At 38.7% G+C, this 20923-nt stretch overlaps 1 protein-coding gene across 1 annotated transcript; it reads right to left on the reverse strand.

The window, feature by feature from the left end:
* Nucleotides 1-456: 456 nt before the first annotated feature.
* Nucleotides 457-10484, reverse strand: LOC134728827 (paraspeckle component 1-like). The gene is made up of 4 exons (XM_063595893.1): nucleotides 10412-10484; nucleotides 8031-8148; nucleotides 3838-4007; nucleotides 457-1317 (listed from the first exon to the last, which is right to left on the reverse strand). The coding sequence occupies exons 2-4, from the start codon at nucleotides 8074-8076 to the stop codon at nucleotides 1132-1134; spliced, it is 402 nt and encodes a 133-aa protein (XP_063451963.1). The 5' UTR covers nucleotides 8077-8148; nucleotides 10412-10484; the 3' UTR covers nucleotides 457-1131.
* Between the last annotated feature and the right edge of the window lie 10439 nt (nucleotides 10485-20923).

Consider the following 20923-nt stretch of genomic DNA (forward strand, 5'->3'; position numbering starts at 1 on the left):
CTCTAGCCATTCTCAAGTAATTATCTGCTTTTTAAAATCACCTCTTGAACTGTACTCCTTGGATGTCTCAGCATTATCTTGAAAAAAAAAAACAAACAATAAAAAAAAAAACCACCGTTATTCCTTGAAGACAAATGGTCCTAACCCATCAAACAAGTTTTACTGGAGAAATGTCCAAACTTTGGGGAAATATTTACAACAATGCAGAGTCAAGCCATCTTTTAATACTTCTAGAAACCTACAATCTCAAGAAATGCCTAATTCACCACAAATCACACAACAAATCTTCACTTAACATCCAACCCAACAGTATTGTTTTATTTTAAAGAATGTTTAACACTAACTGTATGATAATAATTGGGTAAGGTCTAGATATTGAAACCAAATAAATAATGGCAGATATGTTTAATACTAGAAATTATTTTTTATAAGCAAAAGAGATTTGCCTTCAAACAGTTTTTTTCAAGATGAAAAAGATTTATTTGGAAAAATCAGCACAGGACAAAGATATCCTTAATAATCTGTCTCAGAATACCTGAATATTCAGAATCTATATGAAATGTACCTGGAAATTCCGATTTCACGGAATATCAGTGGTTTATACAAATTAAACTCCCATACCCTCCCACCCCCACATATACTACTCTATCTACCCCTTATTGACATTAGCTTTCATTAATTAAGCTTCTATCTTTAGTGCTACTTGCGCAAATTAAAAAGCAAAATCATTTTCATTTTTAATGATAGGATTACTTAAAGCAACCAAAGCATTACTGTTACAGCAAAGTTTAGTAAGACCGTAAGAGAATACCACTAATAACAGTTTTAAATTATCCAAAATGATTTCTTTATTGAGATTAAGTAACTACATAGATTTCACAGTACTATGGAATACTTATATTTAGCTAAAGTCACAAACACATTTCAACATTCAAAATGATGAGCATCATTACCATTCTAATCTACAAAGCTCATGAATAAAGAAAAATACAAAAACCTCAAGTTTTACAAAAAAAAAACTTTTAAGTCTACATACATTAACAATAAAACCATTTCTTCCAGATAACAGGTAAAAGTATAAAGGCATACCACTGACTTTTTTTTTCTGGATAGCCAGGAATGAACGAATGTTTAATATCTACGACGCTTATTAGGGCCTTCAAAGTTGCCCCCTTGACTTCCTCTACCAAAGCCACCAGGACCACCACTCACAGGACCTACACCACTCATTGGTGCTTGAGGGGTTTCAGAACCTGTTCTACTCCCCATAGGTGAACCCATCTGAGATGGCGGTCCTTGAGGAAATCTGTCATTGTGCTATGATACCACACAATAAGGAATAGAATATGAAGTCCATTTGGAACACGCCAAATATAAATGACAAGAAAAATTGGCAAAATCCCAAGTGGTGGTGTCATGAAGTTCGGCAGAAAGTCCAGCAGAATCAGGATCACACATAGAAGGAAGAAAGGAGCAATTTAATTAGTTACTATGTTTTTTTAAAAAAATGCAGCATCTGAAGATTTACATATTGCTAATGCTATGCCCCAATTTAAAGAACAAAGAACTGATTTCGTGACAGAAGCAAATGTGATCTTAAGCCTAAACAATATTATAATACATCTCTGATTCCTTTTTTCAAAAGTTTATATTGCATGAAACTATGCTATGTAAGAAAAATACTTTTTTTTTTTTTTTTTTTTGGAGACAGAGTCTCACTCTATTGCCCAGGCTGGAGTGCAGTGGTGCAATCTCGGCTCACTGCAAGCTCCACCTTCCGGGTTCATGCCATTCTCCTGCCTCAGCCTCCTGAGTAGCTGGGACTACAGGCGCCTGCCACCACTTCCGGCTATTTTTTTGTAAGAAAAATACTTTTTTAAAAAAATCAGAGAAATAAAGCTGGGGAGCAGCATCAATTCAGTTTTTTAAAAGTAAACATTCTAAAAAAAAATCTTTACATCAATTCCTTGAAGATAGAAAGCACTAATACAAACATACACAAAGAATTATGATTTCAGTATGGAAACTTCTGAGAGTGTTTTCCTTGAAAGATTATCATGGGAAAAGTTTTAAAAATTAATGTAATAACATGAACTAATAAGCACAATTAAATATCTGAATTAAATGTTTTGAAAAACTTCACAATAATCATACATATTAATCTGAAAGGTTGGATAGAACTCCCTGAAGTGTAGCAGTAAAATGTCAGTGCAAAACAGACCAAGGGTGATATTTAAATAAAGTTTACAATTTCAGGGAGACAATAAAAAAAGGGACAGTTAATGTTACTTCTATGTTTCTATTGATTATTATATGCCACACAAAAACTTAACCAAAGTAGTATAGTTTTTACTAGCTTTCAAACATATCACTATAAAATAAAGCCTCTACTGAAGGAAATAAATGCAATCACTGTGTTAAGCGCCATCTGTTCATAGTAGCCGTGCACTGCCTCTTTATCTCCCTGTATAAACTATCATTTTAAAAAATCCAACTGCCAGCATGTCCAGTTTCTCCAAATTCTTAAAAGACTACATTTGAAGCAAATAAAATAATGATAAATGCTGCATTCAACTCTAAGATATACAATGCATTGCTTTTAACGTCTCTGATCACGATGGATTTACAACTGATGACAGGTCTAACAGGCAGTGCTTTCTTTCTTTCTTAGCAGCACTGGCGCCTCAAGATTTCATATAGTAGTTTCAAAACTAAACTGCCTTTTCAAAATAGATAACCAAACAATTTCCCTTTCAAAATGTTATTTAGAACAAGCATTAACAAACACTAAATGAGAAAACAGTTTGCCTATATAAAGTTCGATTTATATAGTGATAGACTTTAATGGAAATGATAAAAAGGTATCATTCTTGCACTAATATATTTAAATATAATAAAAATTACAACTGAAAAACCTTGTTTTCATAGTATTTAATCCACACAAAGATATCTTCACACTCTCAGATCAAGATTAGATCAGATCAGATTAAACTGTCTACTTTAAATTTACTAAATATAATTTAAAATCTGTGAAAAGAATGCCACAATGGTGGTTTGGAAATACACAAACGCTTTAATGTTAATTTATAGCTAAATTATTTGCAATAAATCATAACAGGTAATATTTTTATCAAAAATATTTACTGAAAACTGTGTGTTCATACATATTGGACTTTTGTCCCCATCAAATATAAGGAGTCCACACAGGAAAAGAACACTATCATAAAATGCTTGAACATTAGAATGCTGGTAAAAGATGGAAACAAAAAGCACAGAAAAATAACCGTAATTAACATATGCATTTGCTATATACTGAGGTACCACAGCATGCCACAGACAGTAATCCTAATTCTTGGACTACTTAAAAACTATCTCAGCAGGACGCGGTGGCTCACGCCTGTAATCCCAGCACTTTGGGAGCCTGAGGCGGGCGGAACACGAGGTCAGGAGTTTGAGACCAGCCTGGCCAAAATAGTGAAACTCTGTCTCTACTAAAAATACAAAAATTTGCCGGGCGTGGTGGCGCACGCCTGTAGCCCCAACTACTCCAGAGGCTGAGGCAGAGAGTTGCTTGAACCTTGGAGGCAGAGGTTGCAGCAAGCCGAGATTGCGCCACTGCGTACCAGCCTGGGTGACAGCGCGAGACTCCATCTGAAAGAAAAACAAAAACAAAAACAAAAAAACTATCTCTAATAAATCAACATATGATGTCACAAAATTTTCTTCTTCATTGGCTGCCAAAACAAATGATACCAAATTATATTAAGTGTGAAGTTATCCTTGATGCAGAAGTGTACATTACTGAATATAATCAAAATAATGTTTATGATACATTACCACGGCTCCATTATCTGGCATCATTGGAGTTCCCATATTTGCGGCTCCTTCTGGTCCCATGGCAGGACCAGGACCCATTGGTGGGCCAGGTATAGTTGCTCTGTTGTTCATATTCATACCCATTATTGGAGGAGGACCTTGGTTACCAGCAGGGGCTGGGCTAAACGCATCTATGTAAAACAATCTATACTTAGAGCTGTCCTATCTTAGTTTAGTAAACATTAACAATTTAACAATATTTATGCAATCTATATACCACGACCGTTATCAAAATTATTTTCGCTCCTTGAGAATGTGATATGCGTTATCTACTCTGTAATAGGGCATTACCTACACTCTAGAATTAGAATTTTCATCCCCAAGCCAAAAGTACATAAAATCAAGGAGGAAACTATCAATTATTTTAGAGCATTTGAGACTGTAACAGTTTGCAAGCTTTGAGACATCACTATTATTTGTTATACTAGACTTTTTTTTTTTTTTTTTTGAGACAGAGTCTTGCTCTGTCGCCCAGGCTGGAGTGCAGTGGCGCGATCTCAGCTCACTGCAAACTCCGCCTTCCCGGTTCACGCCATTCTCCTGCCTCAGCCTCCCGAGTAGCTGGGACTACAGGCGCCCGCCACTACGTCCGGCTAATTTTTTTTCTCTTTTTAGTAGAGACGGGGTTTCACCGTGTTAGCCAGGCTGGTCTCGATCTCCTGACCTTTTGATCTGCTGACCTCGGCCTCCCAAAGTGCTGGGATTACAGGCGTGAGCCACAGCACCTGGCCTACAGTAGGCTTTTAAACCAAATAATCCCTAACAATGGGGACTACATTTTACAGTTTAAATGAGTAACAAATGATTAGCACTTACAAAACCACTTAATTTTTTTTAAGCCATGGCTAAAAATATTAGCAGTAAATTATGCTAAGTTGCCAGAGAGGAAATCATTTCCTGCAATATATAAATAAAGATCATTATAACTAGCCTCTCATCTTAGTTTTTTGTTTTTCCTCCCTGAGTTTATGGAATACCTTGCTAAATTACATGAGGTACTCTTTTTTTAACTTTTTATATTGAAATATGGAATCTAAACAAAAAAATTGAAATGACTTATAACAGAACTTATTTTTAAAAGCAACTGCAAGCAAATACAGATAAAACATTAATATAGCTATCTGGATCTTTCTGACAAGCTTAAATTCCATAAATGGGGACAATCTGATAATATTTCAAGTTTTTTCATTAAAAAATCCACCTACCTCATATTAATTTTAATAGTGTTTGTGCTCTAATACTACATATATGATGATCTCAGATGCAACACATTTTTACGTATTTTCTTTGAAAATTTTTTTCCCTTTTAAGTGTTAGTACTTGTTTATCATTAAAAATTCACGACAAAGCCATTCTAATTTAGGATTTTATTCTAGTATTTCATTACATAGGTCAATTTTCTGACAATAAGACCTCAATTTCTCAAATATACATTATAATGCAGCTAAAATCTCTATATGGCTGAGTCCCTACCAGCCCCTGGCATCATACTTCTGCTCTTTGAATCCAATCCCCAGAAACCTAGCAAATTCATAGGAAGGAATTATTTCCTTCATCCCCAAATGCTCTTGCCGATAAACAGACTTTAATCAAGAATATTTCCGCTCCCTCAGTATAGCTCTAAATAGCTATTTTTAATACTTTCTAGAAATGAAGAGAGTATAAGAATAGTATCTAAGAGGTGTCTTAACTCAACTATCCCCTAGAAAACAAATTAAGTTTTCTTTTTCCTCTCTTTCTCTTTAATAGAATTTAATTTTACAATGGTGGGTTTGGAAGTTTTCTTTTTCCTCTCTTTCTCTTTAATAGAATGTAATTTTACAATGGTGGGTTCAGAATATAACTATACAACTATAGGTATAAAAAATCAAAAATAATATTTCCAACTAACAATAGTTAGCTTAGAGCTTTACTTTTAGTACTCACATCTTCCACCACATAGCTATAAATGAATTTAAAGATATAAAAAATGTTAGCATTATCTGATTACTAGAAAGGTAGCATTATAATGTAGGTTTCGCTTGGTTATACACACTAGTGATACACCAGAAAATCTGCTGCCACTTTCCATCAATGTAACTTGATGAGTTATGATAGTTTTAACTTCTCAACAACCCAACCGGATGATAATGATTAATAGCTCTACAAAACCAGTATGATGAAGTCCCACATTGAATGAAGACTGAAGAGAAAATTAAATAAACTGGGCTTTAGGAGAGTTAAGTGCTAAAATGTAAGTAAGTCCTCTGGTGAATAAAATGTCACGAAAATTTTAAGTTGTCTTCAATTCCTAACTAAATAAGGACTCTAAAGGCATATTTTTAGATTTCTTCTGATAAAATTGCAGAGTATCTCTGCACCATCAGAAATGGTTTTAAGTTTTATACTATTTTAAAGTGTAGCTCTGATGTTAATGTCACTCTAATAATGATAACAGCCTTTTAAACTGCCTATAATCTACAATAACCTTATTCCTAAAATCCTTAAAATTACATGGATTATATTAAATAGCATCCCAGCATTTACTCTAAAAGAAAGACATAAATATTGGACCACTTGGACATCATTATACTCAATTATGCTTCATAATTTAGAACGTAGATGCTCTTGGTTCATTGATTATTTCACGTATCCACTGTAGTAATTTCACAATTAAGTTCTTTATGGGTGAGGGCCATGTTTCTTGCTTCCTGCATATACCAGAGATAGTCACTAACTACTTGTTGGTAAAAAGTGACCAAGTAAACAGCAATATATGACTCTACATTATCTGATTAGTAGTATTGAAAAACTGGCAACAGAAGTTTAAGAAAAAAAAAGCTGATCATGGAAAATGTTTATTCCACACATGACTTAAGTTTCATTTGATAGACTGTATATGCTGAGAACACACTTGATTTTGTAAATGGGTGTGCATGTTAAGTACATTGTTTGCCATGGTAGTGTAATCTTTAAAACAATATGTACATTTAAGTTATGTAAAGATTTTCAGCTTCATAACAACTTTTATGGGACAATTTAATGTGGGACAGCTTTTGTGGGACAATTAATTTCATAAAATTTAATTCCTTACCCAACTTTTAAATGTATGACATTTCAAATTTCAAATTTAGTAAGGCCCTACGATATGCCACATTTGTTTTTCCTTCAGGTTATTTACTTGGCATTATTTCCCTTGCAACTTGGCTATACGAGCAAATCCATACTAAAGTTGCTAATATGCTTTCTTAAAAGCTTAGTCAACTCTAAAACATGCATTGGCGACACACATGTAATTCCCTTAACAAGTCTTAGTCTACAAAACTGAGTGCGCTTCCGTGCACAACACTGTAGGTTAAAGGAAAAAAGTTCAATATTCATTAAAGCGAAGGAAAACAGCTTCAAAGTTACACAAAAAGCTAGTTTAAGATAGAAATGTATAAAATGCTCTCTAAAAGCCTAAGAACACAACTCAGAAACAATCTATTTCCAACTAAGAAACTATCAATTTCCAGTGTCCAATTAGGACAGGCGAGGTGGCTCATGCCTGGAATATCAGCACTTTGGGAAGCTGATGCGGGCAAAGTGCTTCAACCCAGGAGTTCGAGACTAGCCTGGGCAACAAGGTGAAATCCCGTCTCTACTAAAAATACAAAAAATAAGCCAGTGTGGTGGCACGTGCCTGTAGTCCCCGCTACTTGGTAAGATGGAAGGACCACTTGAGCCCAGGAAGTCGAGGTTTCAGCAAGCCGAGATTGCGCCACTGTACTCCAGCCTGGGCAACAGAGTGAGGTCCTGCCTCAAAAAAAAAAAAGCCAATTAGAAGGCATATAAATTGATTTTAAAACTGCAAAACAGAGCTGTATTACACAATGCAATGACTAAACTACCTTCAGGCTGTATTGCAACCTGGTTTATATGTTTCTTTCATTAAGCCTGTGAATGTATAACACATCTTTTAGCCTTCAAACAAAAACAAAATGAGAATTTTCTTCCCAGACATATATTTTTAATATAATTGTATTGTATTCCAGTTTAATGGATGTAAGAGATTTCACCTTTAGAAATGTTGGTTCCATATTTTAGTTTCTTACTGATATGTAGATACCACAAACAGCATAAACAGTCCCCCCAAAAATGATAAATTACAAAAGCCTTTTGCTTCAAATCCCTACCTCCCATGTTTATTGCTCCACGGGGACCCATATCACCCATTCTCATTTCCTGTTCTCTCTGTAAGTAAACATAGTTGTCACAGTCAACCTATCGATCTTATGACTTTACATTTCCCATCTAAAATCAAAAAGAAAAGAGTGAATTGGGACATCATTTTCCATTAAAGATTTTGAAAAGTTTCCATCATCATAAACTGAATAAGAATGCTGAAAAGAAACTTCAGTCTCCCAGGCTTAATATACTACAAATGCTTAATGCACCCAGTTTATATTGCAAGATTAGATTACTAATGAATCAGATTATATAAAATATATCACAAATTATTTTTAATGTTTTTATTCCAACAGATGAAAAATACATGCCTAGATTCCAAGCAAAGGAAAATCTAGTAATGATAACCACCAGAGCCAATTATTTTCTCCTCCCAGGTCACTGAAGTCTTAAAATAGAAATGACTGTTACCAAGTTCATATTGAAATGTATTCGAACATATAACACAAATAGCTTTAGGGAATTATGCTAAAAATAAGGTTACAATCTTCATTGTCTAAATATTATAATTCATTCATGTATTTGTATTCATCTACTCAAGCATTATTCCATCCAGGGACTATAGATAGCCCACACAAGCAATTACTGAAAGCTCGACATAACATTGCTTTCCTTTAACTGCGCAGTAATTTTATTTGAAAACCTGAATGAAAGTATTACACAGTTAACTATAAAACAGAAATATTCAGAACATTTGAAATTTCATTACAGAAACTGCTTCCTAAAAGCTGTTCATTTACCAACAATAGTGACATAGAATTAACTTCAATGAAATCTCTAAGTGAAATTTCTCAACATAACATAGGAAAATTGCAATTTTCACTTTGACTTGATGACCATTTCCAATCACAGAAAACCGTTAAATGTAGCAATCATGAAAAACATTCCATTATGAGGCAAATGCAGCAATGTTTAAAGAAAGCATAATTACTGCACTTTTGAAAAAGCAATCTTATTAAAATCTAAATGTTCATTTAAAGTTCCATTTTATAAAACAAAAGACTGTTGAAGAGCACCTATAAAGCTGGAAATAAAGAAAATAAAAGCCTATGATGGAAACGTAATTGCCATTAAGCCACAAGTGGCTCCTTAAAAAAACTGCCTAACTTAAATGGAGATGTCCAAAGGTAATCTTAATGAAGCTACGGTACAATGAATGAAGCTACGGTACAACAAAAACACCATCATGAAGAGAGAAAATGCTTTCTCACATTATTTAGAAGATTTAAATACCAATCTTTCTAAAAAGCTTCTTAATTTTTTTTTTTTTTTCCCCAGAGATCCTCGCTCTGTTGCCCTGGCTGCAGTGCAGTGGCGTCATGATAGCTCACTGCAGCCTCGAACTCCTCAGCTCAAGTGATCCTCCTGCCTCAGCTTCCCGAATAGATGGGATGACAAGCATGCACCATCATGCCTGGTGAATTTTTTCATTATTTTTTTGTAGAGATAGGGTCTTGCTATGTCAACCAGGCTGGTATCTAACTACTGGGCTCAAGCAATCCTCCTGCCTCATGCTCTCAATGTGCTGGGATTATAAGCATAATCAGGAGTTTAAGACCAGCCTAATCAACATGGTGAAACCCTGTCTCTATTAAAAACACAAAAAATTAGCTGGGCGTGGTGGCAGGCTCCTGTAGTCCCAGCTACTCGGGAGGCTGAGGCAGGAGAATGGCTTGAACCCAGAAGGTGGAGGCTGTAGTGAGCCGAGATCAACCCACTACACTCCAGCCTGGGCAAGACTCCATCTCAAAAAAAAAGTAAATAAGGGTCAGGCATGATGTCCAGTGCCTGTAATCTCAGGGCTTTGGGGGACCGACGCAGGAGGATCCCTTGAGGTCAGGAATTAGAGGTACGGTAACCTATGATTGTGTCACTGCGCTCCAGCCTGGGTGACAAAATGAGACCTCACTCCAAAAAATTTTTTAAAGTTTTGAACTGAAAAGGAAAAAAAAATACATTTCTATTGATACAACTCAATAGCATGTAAACTTTCCAACCTAACCAAAAGTGAGTGCTTGGAAAGCTTAACATTTTAAATTCCGGGAATTAAAAACAACAATTTCCAATATACTGTGTTATTCACTGCTAGTTAGCGAGGGGTAGTTTAAAAAATATAAGACAATCTCTTCATATGTATATATATACCCAAAGGCGGGTTTTCTCCCCTCAATACATGCATTCCTAAATATCTTCACCCATGAATATCTGGGAAAATATTCCTCAGTTATATGATTGTTAAAATGAAACTTTACATCGTATGCCATTGATAGAATTGCAAATTACATTGACGGAACTGCAAATTAAAATGAGATAGCACTACAAAACCTACTAGAATGGTGACGATCCGAAACACCGACAAAAACAAATGCTGGCCAAGATGCGATACAACAAGAACTTCAACGTACTGCTGAAGGGAATACAAACAGGTGTAACCATTTTGCAAGACAGTCTGGCGGTTTCTGATAAAATTAAACATACTCTTACCATCTGATACAGCAATATCACTCTTTGCATTTTACCCAAAGGAGATGCAAACTTATGTCTACCCAAAAACCTACACATGAATGTTTATAGCAGCTTGATTCATAATTGCTAAAACCTGGAAGCAACCAAGATGTCCTTTAGTATATGAATGGGTGAACTGTGGTACAACCAAAATATTATTCAGTGCTAAAAAGAAATGAGCTATCAACCCATGAAAAGACATAGAGGAAATTTAAATGCATATTGCCAGGTGACTAGAAGCCAGTCTGAAGAGGCTGTATACTGTATGATTCCAACTATATGACATTCTGGAAAAAAACTAAACTATGGAGACGATAGAAGGATAAGTGGTTGCCAAGGGTTAGGTGGAAGGGATAAAGAAGCAGAGCACAGAAGATTTTTAAGGAGGTGAAAATACTCTGTATGATACTATAATCATAGGTTCATGTCATAGATTTGTCAAAACCCTCAGAATGTACACCCAGAGCAAATCTAAAGGTAAACTATAGACTTTGGTTGATAAGCACGTGTTAATGTAGCTTCAGCAATTGTTATAAGTGTATCATTCTGGTAAAACATTTTGATAGAAGGAGAAGCTGTAGGCATGTGGCACGGGGTAGATGGGAAATCTCTGTACCTTCCACACAATCTTGCTGTGGACCTAAAGCTCTTTTGAAAACGACTACTAAAATATTGAAACTTTAAAATGAATCCTTTTGAATAATCAATTACATTAAAAATAGTAATAATAAATAAAGACGAGTCTCACTATGTTGCCCAGGCTGGACTTATACTCACTGGGCTCAACGGATCCTCCTGCCTCAGACTCCCTAGTAGCTGGAACTACAATCATGCCACTGCACCCAGCTAACTACATCTTAATTTATACTGCAAGGTTTAGTCAAGAAACAAAAAGTAGTTATTACTTGTTAAATACTAAATCAGAAATGGAGGCAACGACAAATAGAAGTAGAGAAACTTACTGTGTTCATTAACTTGACATGTGCCTCTTAAACCAAATACATTCAACAATATATTTTGAAAGCCTCAGTCAGGTAATTGAGTGAATAGATTGCTCTGATATTACTGTCAAATTCAACTGAATGTGTAGCAAAATTAATGGCTGTTTTTTAATACATAGGGTGGCTTTCTAACCGAAGATCAATTAAATGTAAACACAATCTAGCACATATAAAGGGACAGAAGGAAATAAGTATTTTACATAAATTAATTGTTAAAGAAGCTTCTATTCGGCTGAGATTTTAAGAGATGGGCCTTGGTCTGGCACGGTGGCTCATGCCTACAATCCCAGCAATTTGGGAGGCCGAGGCGGGAGGATCACGAGGTCAGGAGATCAAAACCATCCTGGCTAACACGGTGAAACCCCGTCACTACTAAAAATACAAAAAAATTAGCCAGGCACAGTGGCAGGCACCTGTAGTCCCAGCTACTCAGGAGGCTGAGGCAGGAGAATGGAGTGAACCCGAGAGGTGGAGCTTGCAGTGAGCCGAGATTGCACCACTGCACTCCAGCCTGGGCGACAGAGCGAGATTCTGTCTCAAAAAAAAAGAGAGAGAGACGGGTCTCTCACTGTGTTGCCCAAGCTGGCCTCGAATTCCTGAGCTCAACTGATCCTCCCACCTCAGCCTCCCAAGTAGCTGGGACTACAGGGCACACAACACTGCTCCTAAGAATTTTATTTGTAATGCATACACCTGAGAGCATTTTCAAGATTACCAGTTTCAATTGTCAGGTGTAAACTCACTCTGAAGAGGTGCTTTTAAAACCTAAAATTTTTGCCCATTCAGTATGATATTGGCTGTGGGTTTGTCATAGATAGCTCTTATTATTTTGAGATACGTCCCATCAATACCTAATTTATTGAGAGTTTTTAGCATGAAGCGTTGTTGAATTTTGTCAAAGGCCTTTTCTGCATCTATTGAGATAATCCTGTGGTTTTTGTCTTTGGTTCTGTTTATATGCTGGATTACATTTACTGATTTGTGTATATTGAACCAGCCTTGCATCCCACGGATGAAGCCCACTTGATCATGGTGGATAAGATTTTTGATGTGCTGCTGGATTCGGTTTGTCAGTATTGTATTGAGGATTTTTGCATCAATGTTCATCAAGGATATTGGTCTAAAATACTCTTTTTTGGTTGTGTCTCTGCCCGGCTTTGGTATCAGGATGATGCTGGCCTCATAAAATGAGTTAGAGAGGATTCCCTCTTTTTCTATTGACTGGAATAGTTTCAGAAGGAATGGTACCAGTTCCTCCTTGTACCTCTGGTAGAATTCGGCTGTGAATCCATCTGGTCCTGGACTCTTTTTGATTGGTAAGCTATTGATTATTACCACAATTTCGGAGCCTGTTATTGGTCTATTCAGAGATTCAATTTCTTCCTGGTTTAGTCTTGGGAGGGTGTATATGTCGAGGAATTTATCCATTTCTTCTAGATTTTCTAGTTTATTTGCGTAGAGGTGTTTGTAGTATTCTCTGATGGTAGTTTGTATTTCTGTGGGATCGGTGGTGATATCCCCTTTATCATTTTTTATTGCGTCTATTTGATTCTTCTCTCTTTTCTTCTTTATTAGTCTTGCTAGCAGTCTATCAATTTTGTTGATCCTTTCAAAAAACCAGCTCCTGGATTCATTAATTTTTTGAAGGGTTCTTTGTGTCTCTATTTCCTTCACTTCTGCTCTGATTTTAGTTATTTCTTGTCTTCTGCTAGCTTTTGAATGTGTTTGCTCTTGCTTTTCTAGTTCTTTTAATTGTGATGTTAGGGTTTCAATTTTGGATCTTTCCTGCTTTCTCTTGTGGACATTTAGTGCTATAAATTTCCCTCTACACACTGCTTTGAATGTGTCCCAGAGATTCTGGTATGTTGTGTCTTTGTTCTCATTGGTTTCAAAGAACATCTTTATTTCTGCCTTCATTTCGTTATGTACCCAGTAGTCATTCAGGAGCAGGTTGTTCAGTTTCCATGTAGTTGAGTGGTTTTGAGTGAGTTTCTTAATCCTGAGTTCTAGTTTGATTGCACTGTGGTCTGAGAGACAGTTTGTTATAATTTATGTTCTTTTACATTTGCTGAGGACAGCTTTACTTCCAACTATGTGGTCAATTTTGGAACAGGTGTGGTGTGGTGCTGAAAAAAATGTATATTCTGTTGATTTGGGGTGGAGAGTTCTGTAGATGTCTATTAGGTCCACTTGGTGCAGAGCTGAGTTCAATTCCTGGGTATCCTTGTTAACCTTCTGTCTCGTTGATCTGTCTAATGTTGACAGTGGGGTGTTAAAGTGTCCCATTATTATTGTGTGGGAGTCTAAGTCTCTTTGTAGGTCACTCAGGACTTGCTTTATGAATCTGGGTGCTCCTGTATTGGGTGCATATAAATCTAGGATCGTTAGCTCTTCTTGTTGAATTAATCCCTTTACCATTATGTAATGGCCTTCTTTGTCTCTTTTAGTCTTTGTTGGTGTAAAGTCTGTTTTATCAGAGACTAGGATTGCAACCTCTGCCTTTTTTTGTTTTCCATTTGCTTGGTAGATCTTCCTCCATCCCTTTATTTTGAGCCTATGTGTGTCTCTGCACGTGAGATGGGTTTCCTGAATACAGCACACTGATGGGTCTTGACTTTTTATCCAATTTGCCAGTCTGTGTCTTTTAATTGGAGCATTTAGTCCATTTACATTTAAACTTAATATTGTCATGTGTGAATCTGATCCTGTCATTATGATGTTAGCTGGTTATTTTGCTCGTTAGTTGATGCAGTTTATTCCTAGCCTCCATGGTCTTTACAATTTGGCATGATTTTGCAGTGGCTGATACCGGTTGTTCCTTTCCATGTTTAGTGCTTCCTTCAGGAGCTCTTTTAGGGCAGGCCTGGTGGTGACAAAATCTCTCAGCATTTGCTTGTCTGTAAAGTATTTTATTTCTCCTTCACTTATGAAGCTTAGTTTGGCTGTATATGAAATTCTGGGTTGAAAATTCTTTTCTTTAAGAATGTTGAATATTGGTCCCCACTCTCCTCTGGCTTGTAGAGTTTCTGCTGAGAGATCAGCTGTTAGTCTGATGGGCTTCCCTTTGTGGGTAACCTGACCTTTCTCTCTGGCTGCCCTTAACATTTTTTCCTTCATTTCAACTTTGGTGAATCTGACAATTATGTGTCTTGGAGTTGCTCTTCTCAAGGAGTATCTTTGTGGCATTCTCTGTATTTCCTGAATCTGAATGTTGGCCTGCCTTGCTAGATTGGGGGAGTTCTCCTGGATAATATCCTGCAGAGTGTTTTCCAACTTGTTTCCATTCTCCCCGTCACTTTCAGGTACACCAATCAGACGTAGATTTGGTCTTTTCACATTGTCCGATATTTGTTGGAGGCTTTGTTCGTTTCTTTTTATTCTTTTCTCTCTAAACTTCCCTTCTCACTTCATTTCATTCATTTGATCTTCCATCACTGATACCCTGTCTTCCAGTTGATCGCATCGGCTCCTGAGGCTTCTGCATTCTTCACGTAGCTCTCGAGCCTTGGCTTTCAGCTGAATCAACAACTTTAAGCACTTCTCTGTATTGGTTATTCTAGTTATACATTCGTGTAAATTTTTTTCAAAGTTTTTAACTTCTTTGCCTTTGGTTTGAATTTCCTCCTGTAGCTCAGAGTAGTTTGATCGTCTGAAGCCTTCTTCTCTCAACTCGTCAAAGTCATTCTCTATCCAGCTTTGTTCCGTTGCTGATGAGGAGCTGCATTCCTTTGGAGGAAGAGAGGCACTCTGATTTTTAGAATTTTCAGATTTTCTGCTCTGTTTCTTCCCCATCTTTGTGGTTTTATCTACCTTTGGTCTTTGATGATGGTGGCATACATATGGGGTTTTGGTGTGGATGTCCTTTCCGTTTGTTAGTTTTCCTTCTAACATTCAGGACCCTCAGCTGCAGGTCTGTTGGAGTTTGCTGGAGGTCCACTCCAGACCCTGTTTGCCTGGGTATCAGCAGCGGAAGCTGCAGAACAGCGGATATTGGTGAACAGCAAATGTTGCTGCCTGATCGTTGCTCTGAAAGTTTTGTCTCAGAGGAGAACCCGGCCGTGTGAGGTGTCAGTCTGCCCCTACTGGGGGGTGCCTCCCAGTTAGGCTACTCGGGGGTCAGGGACCCACTTAAGGAGGCAGTCTGTCCATTCTCAGATCTCAAGCTGTGTGCTGGGAGAAGCACTGCTCTCTTCAAAGCTGTCAGACAGGGACATTTAAGTCTGCAGAGGTTTCTGCTGCCTTTTGCTTGGCTATGCCCTGCCCCCAGAGGTGGAGTCTACAGAGGCAGGCAGGCCTCCTTGAGCTGCGGTGGGCTCCACCCAGTTCGAGCTTCCCAGCCACTTTGTTTACCTACTCGAGCCTCGGCAATCATGGGCGCCCCTCCCCCAGACTCACAGCTGCCTTGCAGTTCCATCTCAGACTGCTGTGCTAGCAATGAGCGAGGCTCCGTGGGTGTAGGACCCTCCAAGCCAGGTGCGGAATATAATCTCCTGGTGTGCCATTTGCTAAGACCATCGGAAAAGCGCAGTATTAGGGTGGGAGTGACCCGATTTTCCAGGTGCCGTCTGTCACCCCTTTCCTTGGCTAGGAAAGGGAATTCCCCAACCCCTTGTGCTTCCCGGGTGAGGCAATGCCTCGCCCTGCTTCGGCTCATGCTTGGTGCACTGCACCCACTGTCCTGCACCCACTGTCTGACAATCCCCAGTGAGATGAATCCGGTACCTCAGCTGGAAATGCAGAAATCATTCGTCTTCTGCGTCGCTTATGCTGGGAGCAGTAGAATGGAGCTGTTCCTATTTGGCCATCTTGGCTCCACCCTCTGCAACTCTTGATTTCTGAGTTCTTCCAAGCATCTGAGTTCTTCTTGATGCCTCATTAGATCTACAAAATAATGACTACACAGTAATATTTTTAGTTTCCCTTTCCATTTTTTTATACCAATAAGCATAGAAGTTCTCTGTCACTGGCAATATATTGGTATATTGCTCATTTTATAATAAATTGTAAGCTGGGTAATTAATCAAATAAATATCCTTTCTGAGCACGTTTCTTCATGTATATAAAAAAGAGTATTCAAGTTCACTCTTGGCCAGGTGCGGTGGCCCACGCCTGTAATCCCAATACTTTGGGAGGCCAAGGCAGGCGGATCACTCGAGGCCAGGAGTTTGAGACCAGTCTGGCCAACAAGGCAAAACCCCAACTCCACCAAAACTACAAACATTAGCTGCGCATGGTGGTGCGTGCCTGCAGTCCCAGCTACTCAGAAGGCTGAGTAGGAGAATCACTTGAACTCGGGAGGTGGAGGATGCAGTGAGTCGAGATTGTGCCACTGCACTCCAGCCTGAATGACAGAGCAAGACTCCATCTCAAAAACAAGTTCATTCTTGTTGGGGAAAAAAAGCATAATAAACTCCTCTTGGCTGGGCGCGGTGGCTCATGCCTATAATCCCAACACTTTGGGAGGCCCAGGTGGGCAACAGAGTGGGTTGCATAGCAGGACTGTCTCTAAAATAAAATGCAACAGAGCAAATGCAACAGAGTGAGTTGACTCCATTTCAAAAAATAAATAAATAAATAAAAATTCACCTTTATTTCAAGAAATTAAAGAGGCTGGCTTGTGCCTGTAATCCCAGCACTTCAGTAAGCCAAGGCAGGCAGATCACTTCAGCTGAGGAGTTCGAGACCAGCCTAAGTAACATGGTGAAACCTTGTCTACAAAAAATACAAAATTAGGGCCAGGTGTGGTGCCTCACGGCTGTAATCCCAGCATTTTGGGAGGCCAAGGCAGGTGGATCACCTGAGGTCGGGAGTTCGAGGCCAGCCTGACCAACATGGAGAAACCCCGTCTCTACTAAAAACACAAAAATTAGCCAGGTGTGGTAGCGCATGCCTGTAATCCCAGCTACTCAGGAGGTTTAGGTGGGAGAATCGCTTGAACCTGGGAGGCGGAGGCTGCAGTGGGCTGAGGTCACACCACTGCACTCCAGCCTGGGCAACAAGAGCGAAACTCCATGTCAAAAACAAAAAAATTACTTAAATACCTTTTTTTTCCTCTCAGAGACAGGGTCTTACTCTGGCACCCAGGCTGGAGTAGAGTGGCATGATGGTAGCTCACTACAGCCTCAAAAACCTGGGCTCAAGAGATCTTCCCACCTCAGTCTCCCCAACAGCCAGGACTGACAGGCTTTTAACCTCTCAGATCTTATCACCTTACCTGTAACATTGGTATAATTAGCTCAAAGGCTCCAACAATGAAATTATCAAATAAGCACAATTACCTAATACTTAAAAGAACTATAAACTTAAAACTACCATTTTATGCTCACTAAATTATAAATGTTTTAAAGTTTCTAATACCCAAAGTTCCTGATATTTCACTAAAGCTTATACATCTGTACACTGCCATGATAACATCTTTGTAAGGGAAAAAAACTGTAAAAAGTACATAACTAGAGATGTCTTTATCTTTTGATCCAGGAAATTACACTCAGGAATTTTTCTTAATAAAATAAAACAAAGCCATCTACAGACATGAAGGCATCATCTACAGTATCACTTATTACTTACTAAGTCAAATAACACTTTGAAATGCTTTCCTGGCTGGGCACAGTGGCTTACCAAAGTGGGAGGCTGCCTCGGCCTCTGAAAGTAATCCCAGCACTTTGGGAGGCCGAGGTGGGTGGATCACTTGAGGTCAGGAGTTTGAGACAGGCCTGGCCAACATGGCAAAACACTGTCTCTACTAAAATTACAAAAATAAGCCGGGCATGGTGGCACACGCCTGTAGTCCCAGCTACTCAAGGAGGCTGAGGCAGAAGAATCACTTGAACCTGGGAGGCAGAGGTTGCAGTGAGCAGAGATTGTGCCAACGCAATCCAGCCTGGTTGACACAGCAACACTGTCTCAAATTAATTAATTAATTCATTAAAATGCTGTCCTAACAAATTTAATGATAAAATTACATGAAATGATATGCTATAATTTCAATGTATCATAAATACAGGTACAGAAAAAAGGAATATAAACAAACTAAAATTTTGATTTGCTAGACTGTGAGACAGTGTTTTCTCAATTTAAAATTGCACAAGTCATGAAAACTGAATGTATAAGTTCTGATCTAACAATTCTATTTTCTAAAAATACTAGTCTCTTTATTTTTCTTTCAGTTTTTATTTTACCTCTGATCTGTCTGGATTTATGACACTGAATTAATTTTTTTTTTTTTTGAGACAGAGTCTTGCTCTGTCACCCTGGCTGGAGTGCAGTGGCGTGATCTTGGCTCACTGCAACCTCCACCTCCTGGGTTCAAGCAATTCTCCTGCCTCAGCCTCCTGAGTAGCTGGGACTACAGGCGTGTGCCACCAGGCCTGGCTAATTTTTTGTATTTTTAATAGAGATGGGGTTTCACCATGTTAGCCAGGATGGTCTCGATCTCCTGTCAGCATTAATGTTCTTTAATCATAAACCTCACATGTATTTAAATCTTAATATCTCAAGTAGGTTCAGGCATGACTGTTCTGTTCTTCACTTGTGTGATGTTTATCCTCTGTTGATTTCTTTAAGGGCTCACAGCAACATATTTGTTTTGTTTGTTTTGTTTTTTTGTTGTTTTTTCAGATGGAGTCTCGCTCTGTCGCCAGGCTGGAGTGCGGTGGTGCGATCTCCGCTCACTGCAACTTCCGACTCCCTGGTTCAAGTGATTCTCCTGCCTCGACTTCCCAAGTAGCTCACACCTGTAATCCTAGCACTTTGGGAGTAATCCTAGCACTTTGGGAGTGCTCAGGGATCCACCTGAGGCAGGCGGATCATGAGGTCAGGACTTCAAGATCAGCCTGACCAACATGGAGAAATATCGTTTCTACTACTAATACAAAAAGTAGCCAAGCGTGGTGGTGCGCACCTGTAACACCAGCTACTCAGGAGGCTGAGGCAGGAGAATCACTTGAAACCCAGAGGCAGAGGTTGCAGTAAGCCGAGATTGCACCACTGCACTCCAGCCTGGGCAACAGAGAGAGACTCCATCTCTAAATAAATAAAAGTTAAAAAAAAAATGTAATGGAGCCAGGCACAGTGGCTCATGCCTGTAATCCTGGCACTTTGGGAGGCTGAGACGGGCAGATCACTTGAGTCCTGGAGTTTGAGACCAGCCTGGCCAACATGGCGAAGCCCCGTCACTACTAAAAATACAAAAATTAGCCAGGTATGGTGGCTCACGCCTGAGGGAGGAGAACCACTTGAACCCGGGAGCTGGAGGTTGTAGTGAGCTGAGATTGTGCCACTGAACACCAGCCTGGGCAACAGAGTGAGACTCCATCTCAAAAAAAAAAAAAATTTTTTTTAATGTAGTGGGATTTGAATCTAGAAAGGACTAAATAACTATCAGTAAAGTATAAATGAAACAATTATTATTATAAGGTACCCATGTGTTCAATAAGAATCAACATTTACGGCTGGGTGTGGTGGCTCACGCCTGTAACCCCAACACTTTGGGAGGCTGAGGCAGGTGGGTCACTTGAGGTCAGGAGTTTGAGACCAGCCTGACCAACGTGGAGAAACCCCGTCTCTACTAAAATACAAAATTAGCCAGGCATGGTGGCGCATGCCTGTAATCCCAGCTACTCAGGAGGCTGAAGCAGGAGAATCGCTTGAACCCAGGAGATGGAGGTTGCAGTGAGCCGAGATCGCGCCACTGCACTCCAGCCTGGGTGACAGAGCGAGACTCTGTCTCGAAAAAAAAAAAAATTTACAAAAATTTCTGATACATGCATATATATTCTTTGCAGCACTGCTTTTAAAAACAAACTGAAAAGAGAAATTGTTATCGAAAGAGGATGAACTAAACTAATTATACCCATATAAAAGAATATCATACAGCCATTAAAAATATAAGGCGGATATTTACATATATATTCATATAGAAAGTAAAAAAGTTACAGAAAAGGTAAACAGCTTTATTTTTGGAGACAGAGTCTCGTTCTGTCATCCAGGCTGGAGTACAGTGGCATAATTACAGCTCACTACAGCCTCAAGCTCCCAGGCTCAAGTGATCCTCCCTCCTAAGCCTTCCCAAGTAGCTGCAACTACAGACACATGCCAACATGCCCAGCTAATTTCTGTACTTTTGGTAGAGATGGGGTCTCACTATGTTGCTGAGGTTAGTCTTGAACTGCTGGACTCAAGCAATCCTCCCACCTCAGCTTCCCAAAGTGCTAGAATTACAGGCATGAGCCACTGTGCCCAGCCAGTTTGTTTTTTCGTTATGAATTTTGGGTTTTTTTGCTTACAAATACACACAAACATCTAATGACATATGCAAATTTTTTTTCATTAAAGGA

This window comes from Pan paniscus, chromosome 14 (genome assembly GCF_029289425.2).
Source record: "Pan paniscus chromosome 14, NHGRI_mPanPan1-v2.0_pri, whole genome shotgun sequence".
Taxonomy (NCBI): domain Eukaryota; kingdom Metazoa; phylum Chordata; class Mammalia; order Primates; family Hominidae; genus Pan; species Pan paniscus.

Bases quoted from the DNA above. Each gene is read 5' to 3' on its own strand.
- LOC134728827 (XM_063595893.1), bottom strand. From the start codon at position 8,076: ATGAGAATGGGTGATATGGGTCCCCGTGGAGCAATAAACATGGGAG. The intron at 4,008-8,030 runs GTAGGGATTTGA...TGTTTTACATAG, and splicing joins TGGAGCAATAAACATGGGAG to ATGCGTTTAGCCCAGCCCCT. The intron at 1,318-3,837 runs GTAATGTATCAT...GTGGTATCATAG, and splicing joins TGCCAGATAATGGAGCCGTG to CACAATGACAGATTTCCTCA.